The sequence below is a fragment of the Lepus europaeus genome, chromosome 17 (genome assembly GCF_033115175.1).
Source record: "Lepus europaeus isolate LE1 chromosome 17, mLepTim1.pri, whole genome shotgun sequence".
NCBI classification, from domain to species: domain Eukaryota; kingdom Metazoa; phylum Chordata; class Mammalia; order Lagomorpha; family Leporidae; genus Lepus; species Lepus europaeus.
Window position 1 is genome coordinate 457,253 of NC_084843.1, and position 19,868 is coordinate 477,120.

Sequence of the window (19,868 nt, forward strand, 5' to 3'; positions counted from 1 at the left end):
AGACTCCAGACCACGTGGCTCCCCCACCCGGTGTGCCCAGGAGGGAAGTAACCCTCCCCCCGCCACCACGCCCGTCATGCAGGGGCGCGGGCACCAGAGGGCAGCATCTGTGGGATGCAGCCTCTGAAGACACCCGGGCCCCTCCCCGATCCAGGATGGCTGGGGCTCAGCCAGGGCTCAGTGACCTGTCCAACACTGGCCAGGCAGCTGCCTCTACCGAAGGGGAGGGATCAGGTCCCACAGGTGCCCAGGAGCTGGTGACCAGCCCGGGGCATGGGAGGACTAGGAGGTGTGTGCCATGGGGGACACCGTGGGGGGCGCCGTGTGCCCCCAGCGCAGGTGAGAAGCCCTTGGCAGCAGTATCCCACGCACGGGCAGCCGCCTCTCTGCTACTGCGGCCTCCAGCAGGTGCGGAGTGGGCCAGAGCTCGGGCCAGGGGCTCTCGGGACCACCGTGTCTTGCAGATTCTGAAGGTGAGCGCAGAGTCCGGGAGAGGCCTCGACGGGACGTCTTTTCCCCAGCTGTGGGTGCTTAAAGCAGAGGTTCTGTTGGAGATGGGGCTGTACCAGCCGGCGCGGCTGCTGCTGGCCGAGGCGCACCAGGCCTTGCAGGTGAGAGCGCTGGTCTGTGCCTCCGAAGCTTCGTGTCTTCCTGCTCAAGAAAGCATTGCCCACTCTGCTGTCCAGATCCGGTCCCCAGGGACAGGCTGTCTGCGGTGGCTTTCTGAGACTCGTCAGTCCCTCTGCGCCCCAAACTCTGGGTGCCTGCTCCCCCTAACCCCTGGGTGCCTGCTCCCCCTAACCCCTGGGTGCCTGCTCCCCTTAACCCCTGGGGGCCTGCTCCCCTAACCCCTGGGGGCCTGCTCCCCTAACCCCTGGGGGCCTGATCCCCTAACCCCTGGGTGCCTGCTCCCCTAACCCCTGGGTGCCTGCTCCCCTAACCCCTGGGGGCCTGATCCCCTAACCCCTGGGGGCCTGATCCCCTAACCCCTGGGTGCCTGCTCCCACTAACCCCTGGGTGCCTGCTCCCCCTAACCCCTGGGGCCTGCTCCCCTAACCCCTGGGTGCCTGCTCCCCCTAACCCCTGGGGCCTGATCCCCTAACCCCTGGGTGCTTGCTCCCTCTAACCCCTGGGGACCTGATCCCCTAACCCCTAGGAGTCTGCTTCCCTAACCCCTGGGGGCCTGCTCCTCCTAACCGCTGGGGGCCTGATCCCCCTAACCCCTGGGTGCCTCCTCCCTTACCCCTGGGTGCCTGCTCCCCTAACCCCTGGGTGCCTGCTCCCCTAACCCCTGGGTGTCTCCTCCCCTAACCCCTGGGGGCCTGATCCCCTAACCCCTGGGGGCCTGCTCCCCCTAACCCCTGGGTGCCTCCTCCCTTACCCCTGGGTGCCTCCTCCCCTAACCCCTGAGGCCTGCTCCCACTAACTCCTGGGGGCCTGATCCCCTAACCCCCGGGGGCCTGTTCCCCCTAACCCCTGGGTGCCTGCTCCCCTAACCCCTGGGGACCTGCTCCCACTAACCCATGAGGGCCTACTCCTCCTAACCCCTGAGGCCTGCTCCCCCTAACCCCTGGGTGCCTCCTCCCTTACCCCTGGGTGCCTCCTCCCCTAACCCCTGAGGCCTGCTCCCACTAACTCCTGGGGGTCTGCTCCCCTAACCCCTGGGGGCCTGCTCCTCCTAACCCCTGGGTGCCTGCTCCCCTAACCCCTGGGGGCCTGCTCCTCCTAACCCCTGGGGGCCTGCTCCCCTAACCCCTGGGTGCCTCCTCCCTTACCCCTGGGTGCCTCCTCCCCTAACCCCTGAGGCCTGCTCCCACTAACCCCTGGGTGCCTCCTCCCTTACCCCTGGGTGCCTCCTCCCCTAACCCCTGAGGCCTGCTCCCACTAACTCCTGGGGCCTGATCCCCTAACCCCTGGGTGCTTGCTCCCCTAACCCCTGGGGGCCTGCTCCCCTAACCCCTGGGTGCCTGCTCCCCTAACCCCTGGGTGCCTGCTCCCCTAACCCCTGGGTGCCTGCTCCCCCTAACCCCTGGGTGCCTGCCCCCCTAACCCCTGGGGGCCTGCTCCCCTAACCCCTGGGGGCCTGCTCCCCCTAACCCCTGGGGGCCTGCTCCCCTAACCCCTGGGTTCCTCCTCCCTTACCCCTGGGTGCCTCCTCCCCTAACCCCTGAGGCCTGCTCCCACTAACTCCTGGGGGTCTGCTCCCCTAACCCCTGGGGGCCTGCTCCTCCTAACCCCTGGGGGCCTGCTCCTCCTAACCCCTGGGGGCCTGCTCCCCCTAACCCCTGGGGCCTGCTCCCCTAACCCCTGGGAGTCTGCTTCCCTTACCCCTGGGTGCCTCCTCCCCTAACCCCTGAGGCCTGCTCCCACTAACTCCTGGGGGCCTGCTCCCTCTAACCCCTGGGGGCCTGATCCCCTAACCCCTGGGGGCCTGCTCCCCTAACCCCTGGGGCCTGCTCCAACCACCTCTTTCTCTCTTTGGGTTTTTGGGCCCCGCCCACCTCTTGCGTGTGGGAATGAGAGCGGGAGCACGGTTAATTCCAGAAGGAGAATTCTGACCGGGTGCCCTGGCCCATGGACTCGTGTGGTCTCCTCTCCCTTCTCAAAGGCGAGGCGTTCCAGTCTCCCAGGAAGGCCTGCTCTTGACTGAGGGCCTCAGAGTGTGCGAGGTGCAGCTGGGCCTGCTGGGTACTGAGGCTGGCCCGTGTCATCAACCCAGGGGTTGGAGCTGGGTCTGCAGCCCAAGCATTGCCTTCCCCGGGGGGCTTGGGCTGTCACCCCCACAATCTAGGACCAGAAGAAGCCCCTCTGTGCTCACTCTACCCAGGGCTGGAAGCCCTGACCACGTCACCGCCTCCATGCAGGCTCTGTAGACAGCAAAGGCAAAGCCACAGGAGCAGCCTCTCGCTTGTTGGGGGCAAATTCCAGAGAAAAGGGCCAGTAATGGAATAAAAACGCAGCGACACCAGGAAGACTTGTGACTTCAGGCTCCACGTGAGGCAGTGGGCACAGGTGTGCAGTCAGGACAGGTGTGCAGTGTCAGGTCAAGTGTACAGTGTCAGGACAAGTGTGCAGGGTCAGGCGGGGGCACAGGTGTGCAGGGTCAGGCAGGGACACGGGTGTACAGTGTCAGGACAAGTGTGCAGGGTCAGGACATTTGTGCAGGGTCAGGACAGGTGTGCAGGGTCAGGACAGGTGTGCAGGGTCAGGCGGGGGCACAGGTGTGCAGGGTCAGGACAGGTGTGCAGGGTCAGGCGGGGGCACAGGTGTGCAGGGTCAGGCAGGGACACAGGTGTGCAGTGTCAGGACAGGTATGCAGGGTCAGGACAGGTGTGCAGGGTCAGGACAGGTGTGCAGGGTCAGGCGGGGGCACAGGTGTGCAGGGTCAGGACAGGTGTGCAGAGTCAGGCGGGGGCACAGGTGTGCAGGGTCAGGACAGGTATGCAGGGTCAGGACAGGTGTGCAGGGTCAGGACAGGTGTGCAGGGTCAGGCGGGGGCACAGGTGTGCAGGGTCAGGACAGGTGTGCAGAGTCAGGCGGGGGCACAGGTGTGCAGGGTCAGGACAGGTGTGCAGAGTCAGGCGGGGGCACAGGTGTGCAGTGTCAGGACAGGTATGCAGGGTCAGGACAGGTGTGCAGGGTCAGGACAGGTGTGCAGGGTCAGGCGGGGGCACAGGTGTGCAGGGTCAGGACAGGTGTGCAGAGTCAGGCGGGGACACAGGTGTGCAGGGTCAGGACAGGTGTGCAGGGTCAGGCGGGGGCACAGGTGTGCAGGGTCAGGCGGGGGCACAGGTGTGCATGGTCAGGACAGGTGTGCAGGGTCAGGACAGGTGTGCAGGGTCAGGCGGGGGCACAGGTGTGCAGGGTCAGGACAGGTGTGCAGAGTCAGGCGGGGACACAGGTGTGCCCCGTGCAGGAGAGGACTGTGTGCCTCCTCTCTGTCTCCCCTTCAGCTGCCCACAGCACCCCACTGCCTCCTAGAACAGGCTCTCTCCACGCTGGCTTTCACAAACCTGTGCCCCCTGCCTGACACCTGCACACCCCTGCTCACTGCCCGACACTGCACACACCTGTCCTGACACCTGCACACCCACAACACTGCACACACCTGTCCTGACACCTGCACACCCCTGCTCACTGCCCGACACTGCACACACCTGTCCTGACACCTGCACACCCACAACACTGCACACACCTGTCCTGACACCTGCACACCCACAACACTGCACACACCTGTCCTGACACCTGCACACCCACAACACTGCACACACCTGTCCTGACACCTGCACACCCATGACACTGCACACACCTGTCCTGACACCTGCACACCCACAACACTGCACACACCTGTCCTGACACCTGCACACCCACAACACTGCACACACCTGTCCTGACACCTGCACACCCACAACACTGCACACACCTGTCCTGACACCTGCACACCCCTGCTCACTGCCCGACACTGCACACACCTGTCCTGACACCTGCACACCAGTGCTCACTGGCTGAGATGGGGCCTGAACTTCACTAGTCCATTGGGCAGGCAGTGGCCGGCATCACCAGCATCTGCTGAGAGCAGTGCACGTGGAGGGGCTGGGAGCTCCTGGGCCTCAGCCGGTCTGAGGTTGGGGTGGGGGCGAGGCGGGGGAGCAGGGAGCTTGAGCGCTGCACCTGGGAAGTGAGCCAGGCCAGCCCAGGGTGGCCCGAGCTCTCAGGAGACCTGCCCCCCCCCGGCCCCCACCATGCCCCCCAGGCTCTTGGAGCCCAAGCCTCAGGCCTTGTTCCAATGGCATTGACTCCCGGCAGGGCCTGAGACAGGGAGGTGTTTTGGGCCTTGGGCCCCCCCAGCCTAAGCCCACCCCTCTCTGCTCCGCCCCGGCCTCACTGACCCAGCTGGGACTGCCCACCCCAGTGCCTGAAGGCGCTGGGGCTCCCTGATCTAAGGCCCACCCACCCCATGTCCGCGCCTCTCCCAGGTCTCATGCTGGGGGACCAGGGGCTCCTCACCTGCAGACAACGCCTCGGGCATGGCCTCTCGCAATCCACTCAGCAGGTGGCTGTGCCCCTCATGGGGTCCAGGCTGGACCCTGGTGCCCTGTCCCCTCCTCTCCCACTGGAGCTTGGCTCACCCTGCCCCTCCCGCCACTGCAGACCACCCCAGCTGCTGGCCAGGCTACCCTGGACCCAAGGCCCTGCACACTGCTCCTGACAGGCGGGGGGGCAGGGCTGGCTGCTTCCTGCCATGATGTCCAGGGTGTGCCTCTCCCCACGGCCGGCGTCTCCTCCCTTCCCGGCACGTGTGCGGGACCCAGTGAGACACAGTCTCTGGCTGACGATGCCTGACACAGAACATGGTGTCCTGAAGCCCACTGCGCCTGCACCCACCCCTGGAAGGGCAGCCCCCAGCCCCGGAGCTGCAGCCTGGCCACCTCGGCCTCCACAAAGCACGTGCTCCCCCCTCTCCCCGCCAGCGCGGGCCTCGTGGTGTCCTGCGCCTCCCCCAGGCGAGCACCTGGGCCTCCCAGCCTCCAGCTCTGAGCCTTTGTGGGTGCCCAGGAATGTGCAGGGCGTGGACTTGGCCCAAAGCCCTTTGCCCCCACGCAGGGGCCCCTGCGGAGATGGGGGACAGGGCAGGGCCCGGCCAGAGCCCCACCGAGGCTCAGGGAGCTGATGTTTGTGCTGCCCGTAGGGGCACCACGGGGCTTCCCCGGGGCAAACCCTGTCCCCTCACATGCCTGTCCTTCAGCCTCCTGGCAGCGAAAGCGAAGTGAGGTCACACGCATTGTGGCAGAGAAGTCTCCGGAACACAGACTCCCGGCAGCAGGATGGGGAGCGGGCAGGAGGGGCCCAGAGTGGAACATAAGCCACGGAGGGCGTGGGGGCCTGCAGCCCACAGCTGCATCCCAGGGCGGTTGTTGGGGCCCCCAGCACCCACGCGGGTCTCGCTCTGCGGCAGCTGCCGGCTTCATCCCCAGCGGCTGGAGAGCGCCACTGGCCCTAGGCCTCCGCCTCTCCCACCGCGTGGTCTCCGTGTGCCGCTGCCCTGCCCTCCTGCAGACCCGCTCCTACGTCCGAGGGTCTCTTTCAGGAGCTTGGGGACCCTTGTGCAGAAGCCAGATGCCTGCTCCTGCTGGCGCAGCTGGCCAACAAGGAGAAGAATCACGGCCAGGCCAGGAGGCTGATCGAGAGGGCCCAGCGCCTGGGCGGGGACGAGCAGTTCTGGTACCGTTCTACCCTGGCCCTGGCAGACAGCATCCTGGCCTCGGAGGACGGCGGGAGGAAGGTCTGGCTCAGCGGGCGCCATGTGGGGCGGGGCTGGGCGCCATCCTCGGGCCGCGGTGACGTCAATGCCGGCACCGTCAGGTCTGCCACGTGTTTCAGAAGCTCACGGACACCATCAACGTTCTCAAGAGAGAAAGGCCCAACCGGAGGCCTCTCCTGGAGTTCATCGCCACAGACCTGGAAGCCAGGTACCTTGTTACCTATGGGAGCGTGGTGCCTCACCTTTGCCACTGGTCAGCTTTGATGCCACGTTTCCAACCTGCGGGGTCAGAGCTGCAAGCCGGGCCATGACTGTGACTCGAGAGAGGGCGGAGAGATGTGGCCACTCATGTCCTGTGTATCTCAGAGCCACGTGATGGGGCACCCACCCGTCCTGTGTATCTCAGAGCCACGTGATGGGGCACCCACCCGTCCTGGGTGTCTCAGAGCCACGTGATGGGGCACGCACATGTCCTGTCTTAGAGCCACATGGTGGCCCACCCACCCGTCCTGTGCATCTCAGACCACGTGATGGGCCACGCACCCATCCTGGGTGTCTCAGATCCACGTGATGGGCCACCCACCCGTCCTGTGCGTCTCAGACCACGTGATGGGCCGCCCACCCATCCTGTGTGTCTCAGATCCACGTGATGGGCCACGCACCCATCCTGTGCACTCAGAGCCACAGGATGGGGCATACGCCCGTGCAGTGTGGCTCAGAGTCATGGGATCAGGCTGCATACCACCCTCGTGAGTCTAGAAGGTCCGACTTCCTCCCACGGGTCTGTGTGCTTGGCTTAAAAGAGCCTAGAACGTGTGAGGTCGCACCAGTGTTCTCCCGTGAGTCTCCAGTCGGGGCGCCCTCTGTGGTCCACGGATCGGGGCATGGCAGGCTGCATCACGTCAGCCTTTTGGGATCCCCAGCTTGGGCTGAACGACCGCGGCAACAGCGATTTGTCTCCTTGGCTTCTGTGTGCAGCGCTGTGTACAGGGCCCGAGGCCGTGCTAGCCACGGCTCCTGTGGCCCCCGACTCCCCCTCCTGTGGGCTTTGTTTCCTGTCTGTGGATCTCCGCGAATTCCCTTGCACTGTGTGTAGCACAGGAGGGCTTCCTCAGAAACCCAGCGGCATTTGCTGGCGTCCCTGCGTGCTCCAGGGAGCGTCACCGTGCCCAGGGCGTCTGGCCCGGGCCCTGAGCATCGGCTGCCCGGCAGGGCTGTGAGCCTTCAGGTCCGGGACGCCCAGGAGTCGGCAGAGCGGGGCCCCCTCTGCGTGTCCCTGCTGCGAGAGCTGGACAGCCGCTTGCTGCGCGCACAGGAGCGGTTCCTCAGCTGCGGCTTCCGGGAGAGCGCGGTCGACGTGCAGCTGGAGCGGGCACGCGTGAAGAGGTGAGCGCAGGCCCTGCATGGCGTGGCCGGCGCCCTGCTCCCTCCCGAGGCGGTTCCCAGCCCCCTCCTGCCTGGCTTGCCCACGGTGGCCCCCTGGAGCCCAGGCCCGTCCATCTCTTACCCAACACACACGCAGCCCCCTCCTGCTGAAGACGAAGCCGCCCCGGGCCCTGGGCCCGCCCACGCTCCCCAGGGAGATCCTCCAGCCCCTGCTCCTCCGAGCCTCCCTGTTGTGCTGCTCACCCCTGCACGTCCCTCGCCACCTGCACACAGAGCCCCCAGCCACAGGCATCAGCCACACCCACGCACACACGGGTTCACACTGCTGTGAACGCTGCCCCTCCCTGTGGGCGGGGGCGGGGCTGCTCTGACCCCTGGGCCATGCTGCCCACCCACCCTGCACTGTCGAGGCCTCAGCAAGCGCCGTGCCTTGTGCCAGTCACTCCCACCCAGCCTGGGCACCCACACGCTTGGGCACCCACATGCCTGCACACACATGCCTGGACGCACACACCTGCACACATGCACCTGGGCACACACACACCTGGGCACACACACGCCTAGACACACACACCTGCCTGGGCACCCACATGCCTGCACTTACATGCTGGCACCAACACGCCTGAACACATACATCTGCCTGGGCACCCACACACTTGCACACATGCTCCTGGGCACACACACCTGGATGCACACACCTGCACACACACACCTGGGCACACACATCTGGGCTCACACACACCTGGGCACACACACACCTGGGTGCACACACACCTGGGCACACACACACCTGGGCGCACACACACCTGGGCACACACACCGGGGCACACACCTGGGTGCACACACCTGGGCACACACACACCTGGGTGCACACACACCTGGGCGCACACACACCTGGGCACACACACCTGGGCGCACACACACTGGGGCACACACACCTGGGCACACACACATCTGGGCACACACACACCTGGGCGCACACATCTGGGCGCACACACCTGGGCACACACACCTGGGCACACACACCTGGGCGCACACACACCAGGGCACACACACCTGGGCGCACACACCTGGGTGCACACGTGCCTGCACACACAGAAGTGCCTCAGTGGGACAAGCATCTCTCATGAAGGCCTCGGGCAGCCCCACCAGGCCACACCCGGCCTGTCAGTCACCACAGAGGCACAGGTGGGCACTGCAGAGACCAGGGTGGAGCTGGCACGGTGGGCATGCAGGGCCGCACACACAGGGTTGGTGCTGTCCCCATCACGGTGTCACCTTTGCCCTAAGCACACTGAGACCTCAGGTGTGAGTAGTGACGGAGCTCTGCATGTGGCCTTGTTGGCTCTGGGGGCACGGGGACTTGGGGACGTGGGGCTCCAGCCGGCTCTGCCGTCCTGTCCCTGGGTGCGTGGCTCCAGCCGGCTCTGCGACCCTGACCCTGGGCGCGGGGCTCCTGCTGGCTCTGTGGTCCTGTCCCCGGGCGCGGGGCTCCTGCTGGCTCTGTGGTCCTGTCCCCGGGCGCGGGGCTCCAGCTCTGCGGCCCTGACCCTGGGCGCGGGGCTCCAGCCGGCTCTGTGACCCTATCTCTGGGCGCGGGGCTCCGGCCAGCTCTGTGGCCCTGACCCTGGGCGCGAGGCTCCAGCCGGCTCTGTAGCCCTGTCCCCGGGCGCAGGGCTCCAGCTCTGTGGCCCTGACCCTGGGCACGGGGCTCCAGCCGGCTCTGTAGTCCTGACCCTGGGCACGGGGCTCCAGCTCTGTAGCCCTGTCCCCGGGCGCGGGGCTCCAGCTCTGTGGCCCTGTCCCCGGGCGCGGGGCTCCAGCTCTGTGGCCCTGTCCCCGGGCGCGGGGCTCCAGCTCTGTAGCCCTGTCCCCGGGCGCGAGGCTCCAGCCGGCTCTGTAGCCCTGTCCCCGGGCGCGGGGCTCCTGCTGGCTCTGTAGCCCTGTCCCCGGGCGCGGGGCTCCAGCTCTGTGGCCCTGTCCCCGGGCGCGGGGCTCCAGCTCTGTGGCCCTGACCCTGGACGTGAGGCTCCAGCCGGCTCTGTAGCCCTGTCCCCGGGCACGGGGCTCCAGCCGGCTCTGTGGCCCTGACCCTGGGCGCGGGGCTCCAGCCGGCTCTGTGGCCCTGACCCTGGGCGCGAGGCTCCAGCCGGCTCTGTAGCCCTGTCCCCGGGCGCGGGGCTCCAGCTCTGTGGCCCTGACCCTGGGCGCGAGGCTCCAGCCGGCTCTGTGGCCCTGACCCTGGGTGCGAGGCTCCAGCCGGCTCTGTGGCCCTGACCCTGGGCGTGAGGCTCCAGCCGGCTCTGTAGCCCTGTCCCCAGGCGCGGGGCTCCAGCTCTGTGGCCCTGACCCTGGGCGCGAGGCTCCAGCCGGCTCTGTGGCCCTGACCCTGGGCGCGAGGCTCCAGCCGGCTCTGTGGCCCTGACCCTGGGCGCGAGGCTCCAGCCGGCTCTGTGGCCCTGACCCTGGGCGCGGGGCTCCAGCCGGCTCTGTGGCCCTGTCCCCGGGCACGGGGCTCCAGCTCTGCGGCCCTGACCCTGGACGTGAGGCTCCAGCCGGCTCTGTAGCCCTGTCCCCGGGCACGGGGCTCCAGCTCTGTGGCCCTGTCCCCGGGCACGGGGCTCCAGCTCTGTGGCCCTGACCCCGGGCGCGGGGCTCCGGCTCTGTGGCCCTGTCCCCAGGCGCGGGGCTCCAGCTCTGTGGCCCTGACCCTGGGTGCGGGGCTCCAGCCGGCTCTGTAGCCCTGTCCCCGGGCGCGGGGCTCCAGCTCTGTGGCCCTGTCCCCGGGCGCGGGGCTCCTGCTGGCTCTGTGGCCCTGTCCCCGGGCGCGGGGCTCCAGCTCTGTGGCCCTGTCCCTGGGCGCGAGGCTCCAGCTCTGTGGCCCTGTCCCCGGGCGCGGGGCTCCTGCTGGCTCTGTGGCCCTGTCCCCTGCAGGCTGTGCGCGCAGCTGGAGCAGGAGGAGCAGCAGGTGACCGTGCAGCACCTGGCCGCGTACGAGCTGCTGCAGACAGCGGTGGCGGAGGAGGAAGCCACGTTCCACAGCACCCAGGGCCTGCTGTCCAATCAGGACGTAAGTGCAGGGCCCACACCCTGTGCACACGTGTGTCCCCCTCACAGTGCACACGTGTGTCCCCCTCACCGTGCACACGCGTGTCCCCCCACAGTGCACACATGTGTCCTCCTCACAGTGCACACGTTTGTCCTCTTCACAGTGCACACACGTGTCCCTCCTCAGTGCACACGCATGTCCCCTCTTACAGTTCACACACCCGCCCCCTCACAGTGCACACGCATGTCCCCCTGCAGTGCACAAGTGTGACCCCCTCACAGTAAATGGCTCCTGGACGCCCGCCCAGACAGCACCCCTGGACACGGGGCAGGGAGCCCCTCCCTGGGCTCTCCCTGTAGGTTCAGGAAGTTGGGTAAGATGTTGAAGCCACAGCAAGGAGACCAGGCCAGACTGGGTCCCGACAGAGGACCCAGCCGTGGCTCCGTGGGGCGCGGACCCGTGAGTTAAGAAGCCACTGGTGCAGGCAGAGTCCCCGACGGGGAGGAGCAGCAGTGGGGACTGTGCAGCTCTGAGAACGCGAGCATCAGTGCCTAGAACGGGAATAAACCCGGCCAGGTCCCCAGCGGCCGGATCGCCAAAGCCACGATGGAGAGGGGCTCGGAGCTGTGGAGGAGACACGGGCAGAGCCCCGTCCGAATCCCGTACCCAGAGGGACTGCATTTGTTTAAAAACTGCGGCTGATAGGATGTTTTTGCAAACTCTGGGGAGCTGCCTTCAGTGGGCAGAGCAAACGCAAGCCACAGGCACAGCCCCGTGCACACCGGCCGGGGGCCAGAACACCCAGCCCCCGGAGCAACCACGGAAACCACAGCACCCGGGCGCTGGGGGGCAGGAGAGGCAGTGAGAAGCAGCGACCACTACAGAGAAAAGGTCACGGACAAAGGCCACGCACAGTGGACAGTGGTCTCGAGCCTCCCACGGGGTCTGGACCCTCAGTCAGAAGGCAGGAGCTTGTCAGCTGTGCGTGTGGACACGGGCGGGCTCTGGGAACGGAGGGCGCCAAGCAAAAGGGCCGCCTGTGGGACAGCTGGTGACACCGCAGTGGAGCCTCGGCACCCCGCCGGTCGTGGGTGGAGCACGCAGACACCAGGCCAGCCGAAGGCTCGATTCACACGGGGGTCCAGTGTAAGAGCGGCCTAACAGGGCCCCAGGGCCCCAGGGCTCCGAGACGCTGTAGCGGGGCAGATGGGACAAGTTTGCTCCCCGCCTGAGCAGCAGAAGCGCCACGCACGGACGAGAACTGAGAACCTGGGGGACGGTCATGGCCAGCGTGGGACGAAGGCGTCGTGGCCAGAAACTGCGGAGAGCTCCCGAGGAAAACACGGGCACACCCACTTCCTGGAAGGGGTTAGGGTCAGGGTCAGCGTCAGGGTTAGGGGTTAGGGGTTAGGGTTAGGGTTAGGGTCAGGGTTAGGGGTTACGGGTTAGGGGTTAGAGTCAGGCTTAGGGGTTAGGGGTTAGGGTCAGGGTCAAGGTTAGGGGTTAGGGGGTAGTGTTAGGGTTAGGGTTAGGGGTTAGGGTTAGGGTCAGGGTTAGGGGTTAGGGTTAGGGGTCAGGGTTAGGGGTTAGGGTCAGGGTCAAGGTTAGGGGTTAGGGGGTAGTGTTAGGGTTAGGCTTAGGGGTTAGGGTCAGGGCTAGGGGTTAGGGTCAGGGTCAGGGTTAGGGGTTAGGGTCAGGGTCAAGGTTAGGGGTTAGGGTTAGGGTCAGGTTAGGGGTTAGGGTTAGGGTTAGGGTTAGGGGTTAGGCTTAGGGGTTAGGGGCAGGGTCAGGGTTAGAGTTAGGGGCAGCAGAGGTGGCACAGGAGCAGCAAGCACAGGGTGCTGGCCCCAGGGAGCGTCAGCAGGGTTGGGGGACACGGGCCCCTCACTCTACCATGGCAGAGGCTGCCCTGGAGGACGGGTTGTCGGTCTCCAGGTCCCGCACTGGGTGCTCACTGCGGCCGGACCTCAGCCGCCCCAAGGGGGGGGCAGCGCCTGAGTGGGGACACACGGGGGCCCCACCAGAGGGCCTAGGCACGGGGCACAGGGTAACGAGGCTGTGTGGAGCCGGGCAGGCAGAATCACTGTGTGGGATGTGATCCCATTGAGAGAAAGCTCCAGAAAGTGTGAAGTCACAGCGCCAGAAACTGAGAGGTTGACTGGGAGCAGGGAGGGGTCCTGGAGGTTCAGGAGGGGCACGGAAGGCACCACGCGTGTGTCAGCTGTGTGTGGGCTCACGTGGCCCGCTGTGCCGTCACGCGTGTGACGACCACACGTGGGCTCACATGGTCTGCTCTGCCTCGGTGCGGTCAGTTGCAGAGCGTCAACACGCCCCTGATGAGGAGGCTGGCCCGCCTCAAGCTGCGCCTGGTGGACGTGTCGCTGGACTTGCTGCGGCTCACCTGGGAGAAGGCCCTGGAGCAGCAGCGGGAGCAGGGCTCCCTGCACGAGCTCCTGGCAGGCTACCTGCAGTGCAGCCGGGACTACACCGCCCTCGACCTGGTAACAGCCGGGAGGGGGCAGCGCGGCCGGGGAGGGGGGCGGGACCCTGCGGCGACCCTACCCCATCATGCTAAAGAGCCTGATAAAGGTGAATTACATTTGGTTAAAAAATACAATAAGGAAATACACCCTTCCATTTTACAGCTTGTTGGGTTTCCTGAAACGTGAGTTAGTTGACGTGGATGGGGTGGACAGAGGTGGACATGGGTGGACAGAGGTGACGGGGTAGACAGAGGTGGGTAGAGTGGACAGAGGTGGAGAGGGGTAGACTGGGTGGACAGGCAGACAGAGGTGGATAGAGGCGGACTGGGTGCACATGGGAGGACAGAGGCGGACTGGTGGACGGTGGACACAGGTGGGCAGAGGTAGCCCCAGGATGACCTCCCAAGCTGGGCATCCCCAGGGGAAGCTAGATCAGCAAGCCTGCGACCTCTCCCACACAGGAGCCTGCAGGAGGCGCCTGCCCTGGGCAGTGTTGGCAGGGGGTGAGCGCGGGGGGCGTGACATGTGTCTCCCGGAGGGGGTGGTGCGGGGGGCGTGACGCGTGTCTCCCGGCAGCAATGGGCCCTGCTGAGGCGGACGCTGGCGCACGCGGCTCTGGTGCACCTGGAGAGCACACTGCCACTGTGCATGGGCTGCATGGACATTCGCTCCCAGCTCTTTGGCCTGGCCGGGAGGGCCCTGCACCTGCTGGCCGTGCAGGCGGACCCTGTGCAGCCCTCCTCCTACTGGGACGACAGCCTCCAGGTGGGTGCTGCTCCCATCTCCGCTGTGCTGTACAACCCCCACCCCAAGCAGCAAAGCCGGGGAGATGCAGGCGCACGAGGACCCCCCGAGGGGGCGCCCTCTGCTGGAGCAGACCCCGCAGGAGCAGGTGGGCCTTGGCCCCCGCGCAGCCCAGAGAACCAGCCCCGTGGCTGTGTGGCCAGGCTCCTGGGCTCTGGCGTGGTCTCTCCCTGCTCTGCGGTGGCCTGGCCGCGGATGGCGATGTCCATGTCCCTCGCCGTCAGTGTCTCTGCAGTGGGAAAGCGGAGCCCAAGGGCCTGGGTGGTCGTGGTCCAGCTGGCTGGGGGCGATTGAGGCCACCCAGCTCCCGGGCCTCCCTGGCCTGCTCCTCCGCTCCTCCCCTCCGCGGCCGCCCTGGGCTGCGGCCGTGTCTGCTCCGTCTGTGCTGTCTGGTGGGGCCCGAGATGCCGGTGAACCCACGAAGCCGGGAGCTCCCTCCTGACGCCCTCGGCTTCTCCTTCCCCACCAGACAGTGGCGACGGGCAGGCGGGCCTGGCCATGCTGACCGCTGGGAACCCATGTGCTCCCCAGGTAGGCACGAAGCTGAGCAGCCTCAGATCTCTGGAGCCGGAAGCAGTGGGCGAGGCGGTCAGGGCGTCCAGCAAGGAGCTGCCAGCCTTCCGGGCAGGCCCCGAGGAGCCCAGCAGGAGAGGCGAGACGCTGAAGGTATGGCTGCCCAGCCCCGCCCCGGGCCCCTGCCCCAGCACCCGCCTGAGCCAGAGCCTCGCTGCCCGCAGAGGAGGATGGCCCTGGCCCAGCGGCTCCGGGCCCAGGCGTCCGAGGTGTTGCTGCAGTGCCTGCAGGCCGCCCTGGGCAGTGGCCGCCTCGACGTGGCCGCCGCGGCCAGCCTGGAGATGGTGGAGTGCCTCGGCTCCCTGGACCCCGCCACCACCTGCCAGTTCCTGGCGCTGTCTCAGGTATGACTGACGGTTCCCTTGGAGAAGGCAAAGCCAGGGCGCGAGCCCGCCAGCCTAATGCTCCTGTGACTCAGAGCAGACACGCGCGTCCTTGTCCCCAGACCCTGCAGTGGGAGGTGCAGAGACCCCAGCCAAGGCCAGCATGGCCCCGAGCCTAGAGCCTGCGGGGGCTCCCGCACAGAACCAGCAGGGCCACCAGGGCGACCAGGGCACCTGGCCACCGCCCCCGCCTGGCGTCTGTTTCAGAGCTGCCGGGCCTCGGAGACCATGCGGGGCATCCTGCTCACGGCCACGGCCAACACCGGCGGCTCCCAGCTGGCAGCCCTGCTGTGGCTGCAGCACCAGCTGAGGCAGGAGGACAGAGCCTCCACCAGCCTGTTCGCCAGCGTGGAGCAGAGGCTGGTGGCCGTCGCCAAGGTAAGCGGCGCTCAGAGCGTGCGCCCAGGCTGTGGACCCACGGAGCGCACGCCCAGGCTCTGCCTGGCCTCTGCCCGCGGTGTGGATCTGAGCGTCTGTCCTCGTGCGCCCTGGGGGGCCCTTGGCCGAGGCTGTCAGACCTAACTCTGCGGACGCCCCAGGGACCTGCAGCTCGCAGAGAAGAGAGTTTACTGGGGTCCCACAGAGGGTGGGGTGCGACCCCCTCCCACAGCTTCCCAGGTCCTCCCTGCGGCGTGGCTCTGACCTATGACCCCGACTGCAGCTTGCTGGGGGTATCCTGTGCCCTTACGTGTGCGTGTCTGTGAGGCGTGTGCAGTGCGTGTGCCCGTGAGCCCGGGTGTGTGGAGACGGCAGGGGGCCCCAAGGGAAGGATCAGGTTGGCTTTGTTTTGTTTACGGTGCAAGTTGGATTTCCCACGTCCCTCTGCTGCCCCCTTGTGGCGGCCATGGTCACTCCCAGCCAGACACAGCCCCCTGCTGAAACCCTGGCTCCCGTCTGCCCCACAGGCCTGGCAAAACCTCTGTGTCACGGAGCAGCATTTCGGCCTCCTGAGTGAGCTCCCGTCCATGCTCCGGGTGCTGTTTCTGCACTACTCACAGGACAGGTAAAGCCGAAGGCTGCAGCCCCGCCCAGGGAGCCGGGGCAGACGCAGGCCAGGCTGGAGTCCAGGACGCCTACTGGAGAGGGGGCCTCCGGGGACCTGTCCCCAGCAAGAGGGCCCTTGTAGCAGGTCCAGGTCGCCTGGCCACCAGGACCGTGGAGCAGAAGGCTGGACGCTGCCTCCGGCTGTGACTCCAGAGTCAGTTTGCCACTGGGCAAGTCCAACTCTATGCACGGCCCGGCTTCCCAGGGGTGGGGGTGGGGAACAGCCTGGCCCCCTGCCCACAGGTCCCGACTGTATGGTGCCATCTACGAGCGACCCAGGGTCCTTCCCGCCCCCAGAGGGAAAGTGGTTCCAGCAGGCGGTGAGTGTCCACGCCCCTGCCCGAGCCCAAGGTGGAGGGGCCGCCCATCCCCACGGTGGGGGCGCAGGGCCCGCATGGAGGAACCCCGTGCACAGCTCCGCCCGTGTCCCCAGGCCACTGCAAGGTGATGCGGGTGGCTGTGAGTCCCAGCGCCCTCTCAGACCTCCTGGCCAGTGCCCAGCACTTCCGCCAGCAGAGCCAGGTGCTCGGTGAAGACTGCGCCCTGAGAGTCCACTTGGTGAGGGTTGTCGGGGTCCCGGGCCAGGACTGCCCAAGGCTGCTGGGGGCTCGCACTGGAATGGGCAGACCCAGAGCACAGGGTCTCCTCGCCGGGGCTGCCCCACGAGGAAGGAGGTGGAGCTGGGGGTCCCAGGGGTCCCAAACAGTCAGCCAGGTGGCTCCGCGTGACCTCGGGGACTCGCTGTTTCCTGCAGTCTCTGCTCTGAGCGGGGAGGGGTCTCACAGGCAGGGGTCCACCCTTCTGCTCTGAGCCGGGGGGTGGTCTCATGGGGTCCGTCCCTCTCTGCTCTGAGCGGGGAGGGGTCTCACAGGCAGGGGTCCACCCTTCTGCTCTGACCCCGGGGGTGGTCTCATGGGGTCTGTCCCTCTCTGCTCTGAGCAGGGAAGGGTCTCACAGGCAGGGGTCCACCCTTCTGCTCTGAGCCGGGGGGTGGTCTCATGGGGTCCGTCCCTCTCTGCTCTGAGCGGGGAGGGGTCTCACGGGCAGGGGTCCGCCCTTCTGCTCTGACCCCGGGGGTGGTCTCATGGGGTCTGTCCCTCTCTGCTCTGAGCGGGGAGGGGTCTCACGGGCAGGGGTCCGCCCTTCTGCTCTGACCCGGGGGGTGGTCTCATGGGGTGGGCGCTTCCTGACTGCGCCACTGTCCGGCCGAGGCAGGACCAGGAGCCTGCGCAGGCAGGAGACGGCGGGCGCGGCCCGGGGCTGCTGGACGACGTCCTGAAGCTCCTAGAAGAGCACCTGCAGCCGCTGCTGCCCCTACTGAGCTTCCCGGAAGCCAGGTGGCCGTGGGCGGGGCCGCTGGGGGGCAGGAGGGGCGGGGCCTCCGGGGCTCCCCTGGAGGCCAGGACTGCACGGGTGCTGGTACTCAGGCGGGCGGTGGGGGAGGGGTGGGGCTCCCCTCTGTGAGGCTGGGAGGGCCCTGGGCCAGCTCAGATGCTGCCTGTTCCCATCTGACCCTGGAGCCCCAGGGGGCGGGCACAGCGGCTCAGGGCCTCCAGCAGGTGGAGGGCGCGTGCCGCGTCTCCCCGGCGCCCAGGAGCATGGGGTCCTGAGCCAGGCCACTCGTGTTGAGCTCCAGAGCCTGACTGTGCCGCCCTGCAGGTTCCAGATGTCCACGGCTGTGCTGGAGACAGGAAGGCTCAAGGGCAAGGACAAGGACAGGAAGACGTCCAACCTGCAGAGTGCGTGGTGGGCGCGCCAGCCGCCGTCAGCTGACCGCTGGCCAGAGCTGTGGGAGCTTCATGCAGAGCCCCCGGGGACCCCACACACCCCACACCGGGAGCAGATGCTCCCTTCTGACCCTGACAGGTGGGCGTGGCTGTGGCCAGCCCGGCCCTGCGGTCACTCATTGGGAAAGGCGAGCCCCTAACTGCAGCCCAGTGTGGGGCCTCTGTGGCTCCATGTCGCTGCACACCTGACCTGGGGCCTGGTGCCCACCGGGGAGGTGCCGTGCCCGTGGGCTTGGCCTCTGTCCCCGGACGGCGCTGGTTTTCAGCAATCTCGGTGGCCAAGTGTCCACTTTCACTTTCCTGTCTCCCACAAAGAGCTGCTGGGCAGAGAAGCGAGGGGACAGTCCCCAGAGCGGCCAGTGTGGGTCGGTCAGCACAGACCCGGGCCCGGTGTCCCTGCCACGCTCTTGCCGGCAGGGCCTGGCTCACAGAGCCTCCTCCCTGAAACTGCCCGGGCCAGGCAAGGAGGCCGCCATGGGCGCCCTGCAGTTTTCTGAGCCATGTGAACCCGACCGCAGCATCTCCCATAAGGACCGGTCAGCGCGGCCCTCTCGTGGCCACCCACTCGACCCTCTCTGGGGCCCTGGCCAGGGGGACTCAGAGCTGTGTCCATCCCCCACCCCCGGGGCCCCGCACTGCAGGCCGGCGCTCGGTGCCCACCTCCACACCCCTCCTTGCACCGCAGTCCAGCCAGAAGCCGCGGAGCACCTGGTCCTGCTGGTGGACCGGCCGCTGCTGGAGCTGCCGCTGGAGGGCCTGGGTGCGCTCCGTGAGGCCGCGCTGGCTTCCGTGTCGCGCGATCTCTCGCTGCAGATGCTGTGCAACCGGCTGCGGAGAGACGAGGCAGGTGGGGCCCTCTGCCACGCAGTGCTCCCTCGGGGGTGGGCACCAGGGGAGAGGGGCGGGGGAGGGGGCAGCTGACTCGGGGGAGGGGGGAGGGACAGGACAGACTGGAGGGGGGACACAGAAGGCTTGGGGGAGGGGGGAGGGACACGGCAGACTTGGGGGGAGAGGGGGAGGGACAGGACAGACTGTGGGGGGAGGGACATGGCAGACTGGGGGAGACACAGCACTTGGGGGGAGAGGGGATCGGGACACGGCAGACTTGAGGGGGAGAGGGGGAGGGACAGGGCAGACTCGGGGGAGAGGGGGAGGGACAGGACAGACTCGGGGAGGAGGTCGGGACAGGGCAGACTCAGGGTGGGGTGCAGGGTGTGGGCCCACGCTCAACCTTAGTGGATGGTGAGCAGCAGGAGTGCACCCCCCAGCCCCCGAGTGCTGGGACAGGCGCCGGCTCCAAGTGAGACCCCTGGAGCCACACTCAGCGCGGAGCAGGGCTCCCAGGCCTGGGCGCAGGCAGGGGCCGATGCTGGCCATCTGGGGAGCCTGGCAGGGGCCCCTGCAGCTGGCTATGCTGCTTCCAGAGGGGTCTAAAGACCCCCACTGCCTGGCAGGTTACAGAAGGGGGTGGGGCTCAGGCCCACTGGAGAGAAGCATGGGGGAGGGGCAGGGGAGCCAGAGCTGCAGGGGCCTCCCCAGGAGCAGCCTCTGCTGGGAGAACCGGGGCCAGGCCTCTGCTCCACGCCCACTGGGGCCAGCAGAGGGGGAGGGGGAGGGCGGCCTCTGGCCCTCGCTGTCTCACGTCTCCCGAAGAATCCAGAAGCCACTGGAAACAGCTCAGGGTGCAAGGGGGGCAGGTTGTAAAGGCTGGGACAGCAGGCGTGGGGGCCCCTGCGGGCACACTGGTGAGTGCCCAGAGTGGTGTGAGTGGCCAGTGGGGGGCAGAGGGGCCTTTCCCTGCCCTGTGGGCCTGTATGTTTGAGAAATTCTTGCCATTTCAGCTTTACAAAAACCAGAACCAATTCCCTTCTCCCTTTGATGTCTTAACTGAGAGGAGCCTCACATGAGGCAAGGTGACCCCTGCGAGGTGGCCCTGTGACCCTGCGAGGTGGCCCTGTGAGGTGACCCTGTGACCCCTGCGAGGTGGCCCTGTGACCCTGCGAGCTGGCCCCTGTGACCCTGTAGACCCCTGCGAGGTGGCCCGTGGGGCTCTGTGGGTTCACAGTGGCATCAAATGTCGCATCTTCCTTTTTCGTC

General features: G+C 67.2%; 1 protein-coding gene across 1 annotated transcript in view; it reads left to right on the forward strand.

Annotated features, from left to right (window-relative positions):
- Nucleotides 1-19,868, forward strand: part of CFAP46 (cilia and flagella associated protein 46) — an 88,879-nt gene that overhangs the window by 52,149 nt on the left and 16,862 nt on the right. Inside the window, 16 exon segments of the mRNA XM_062215153.1 lie at nt 465-611; nt 6,089-6,283; nt 6,364-6,470; nt 7,475-7,648; nt 10,583-10,718; nt 13,010-13,198; nt 13,757-13,945; nt 14,516-14,650; nt 14,722-14,901; nt 15,148-15,318; nt 15,846-15,943; nt 16,228-16,304; nt 16,418-16,542; nt 17,200-17,321; nt 17,644-17,723; nt 18,457-18,618. Of these exon segments, the coding sequence (XP_062071137.1) occupies nt 465-611; nt 6,089-6,283; nt 6,364-6,470; nt 7,475-7,648; nt 10,583-10,718; nt 13,010-13,198; nt 13,757-13,945; nt 14,516-14,650; nt 14,722-14,901; nt 15,148-15,318; nt 15,846-15,943; nt 16,228-16,304; nt 16,418-16,542; nt 17,200-17,321; nt 17,644-17,723; nt 18,457-18,618 (2,287 nt within the window).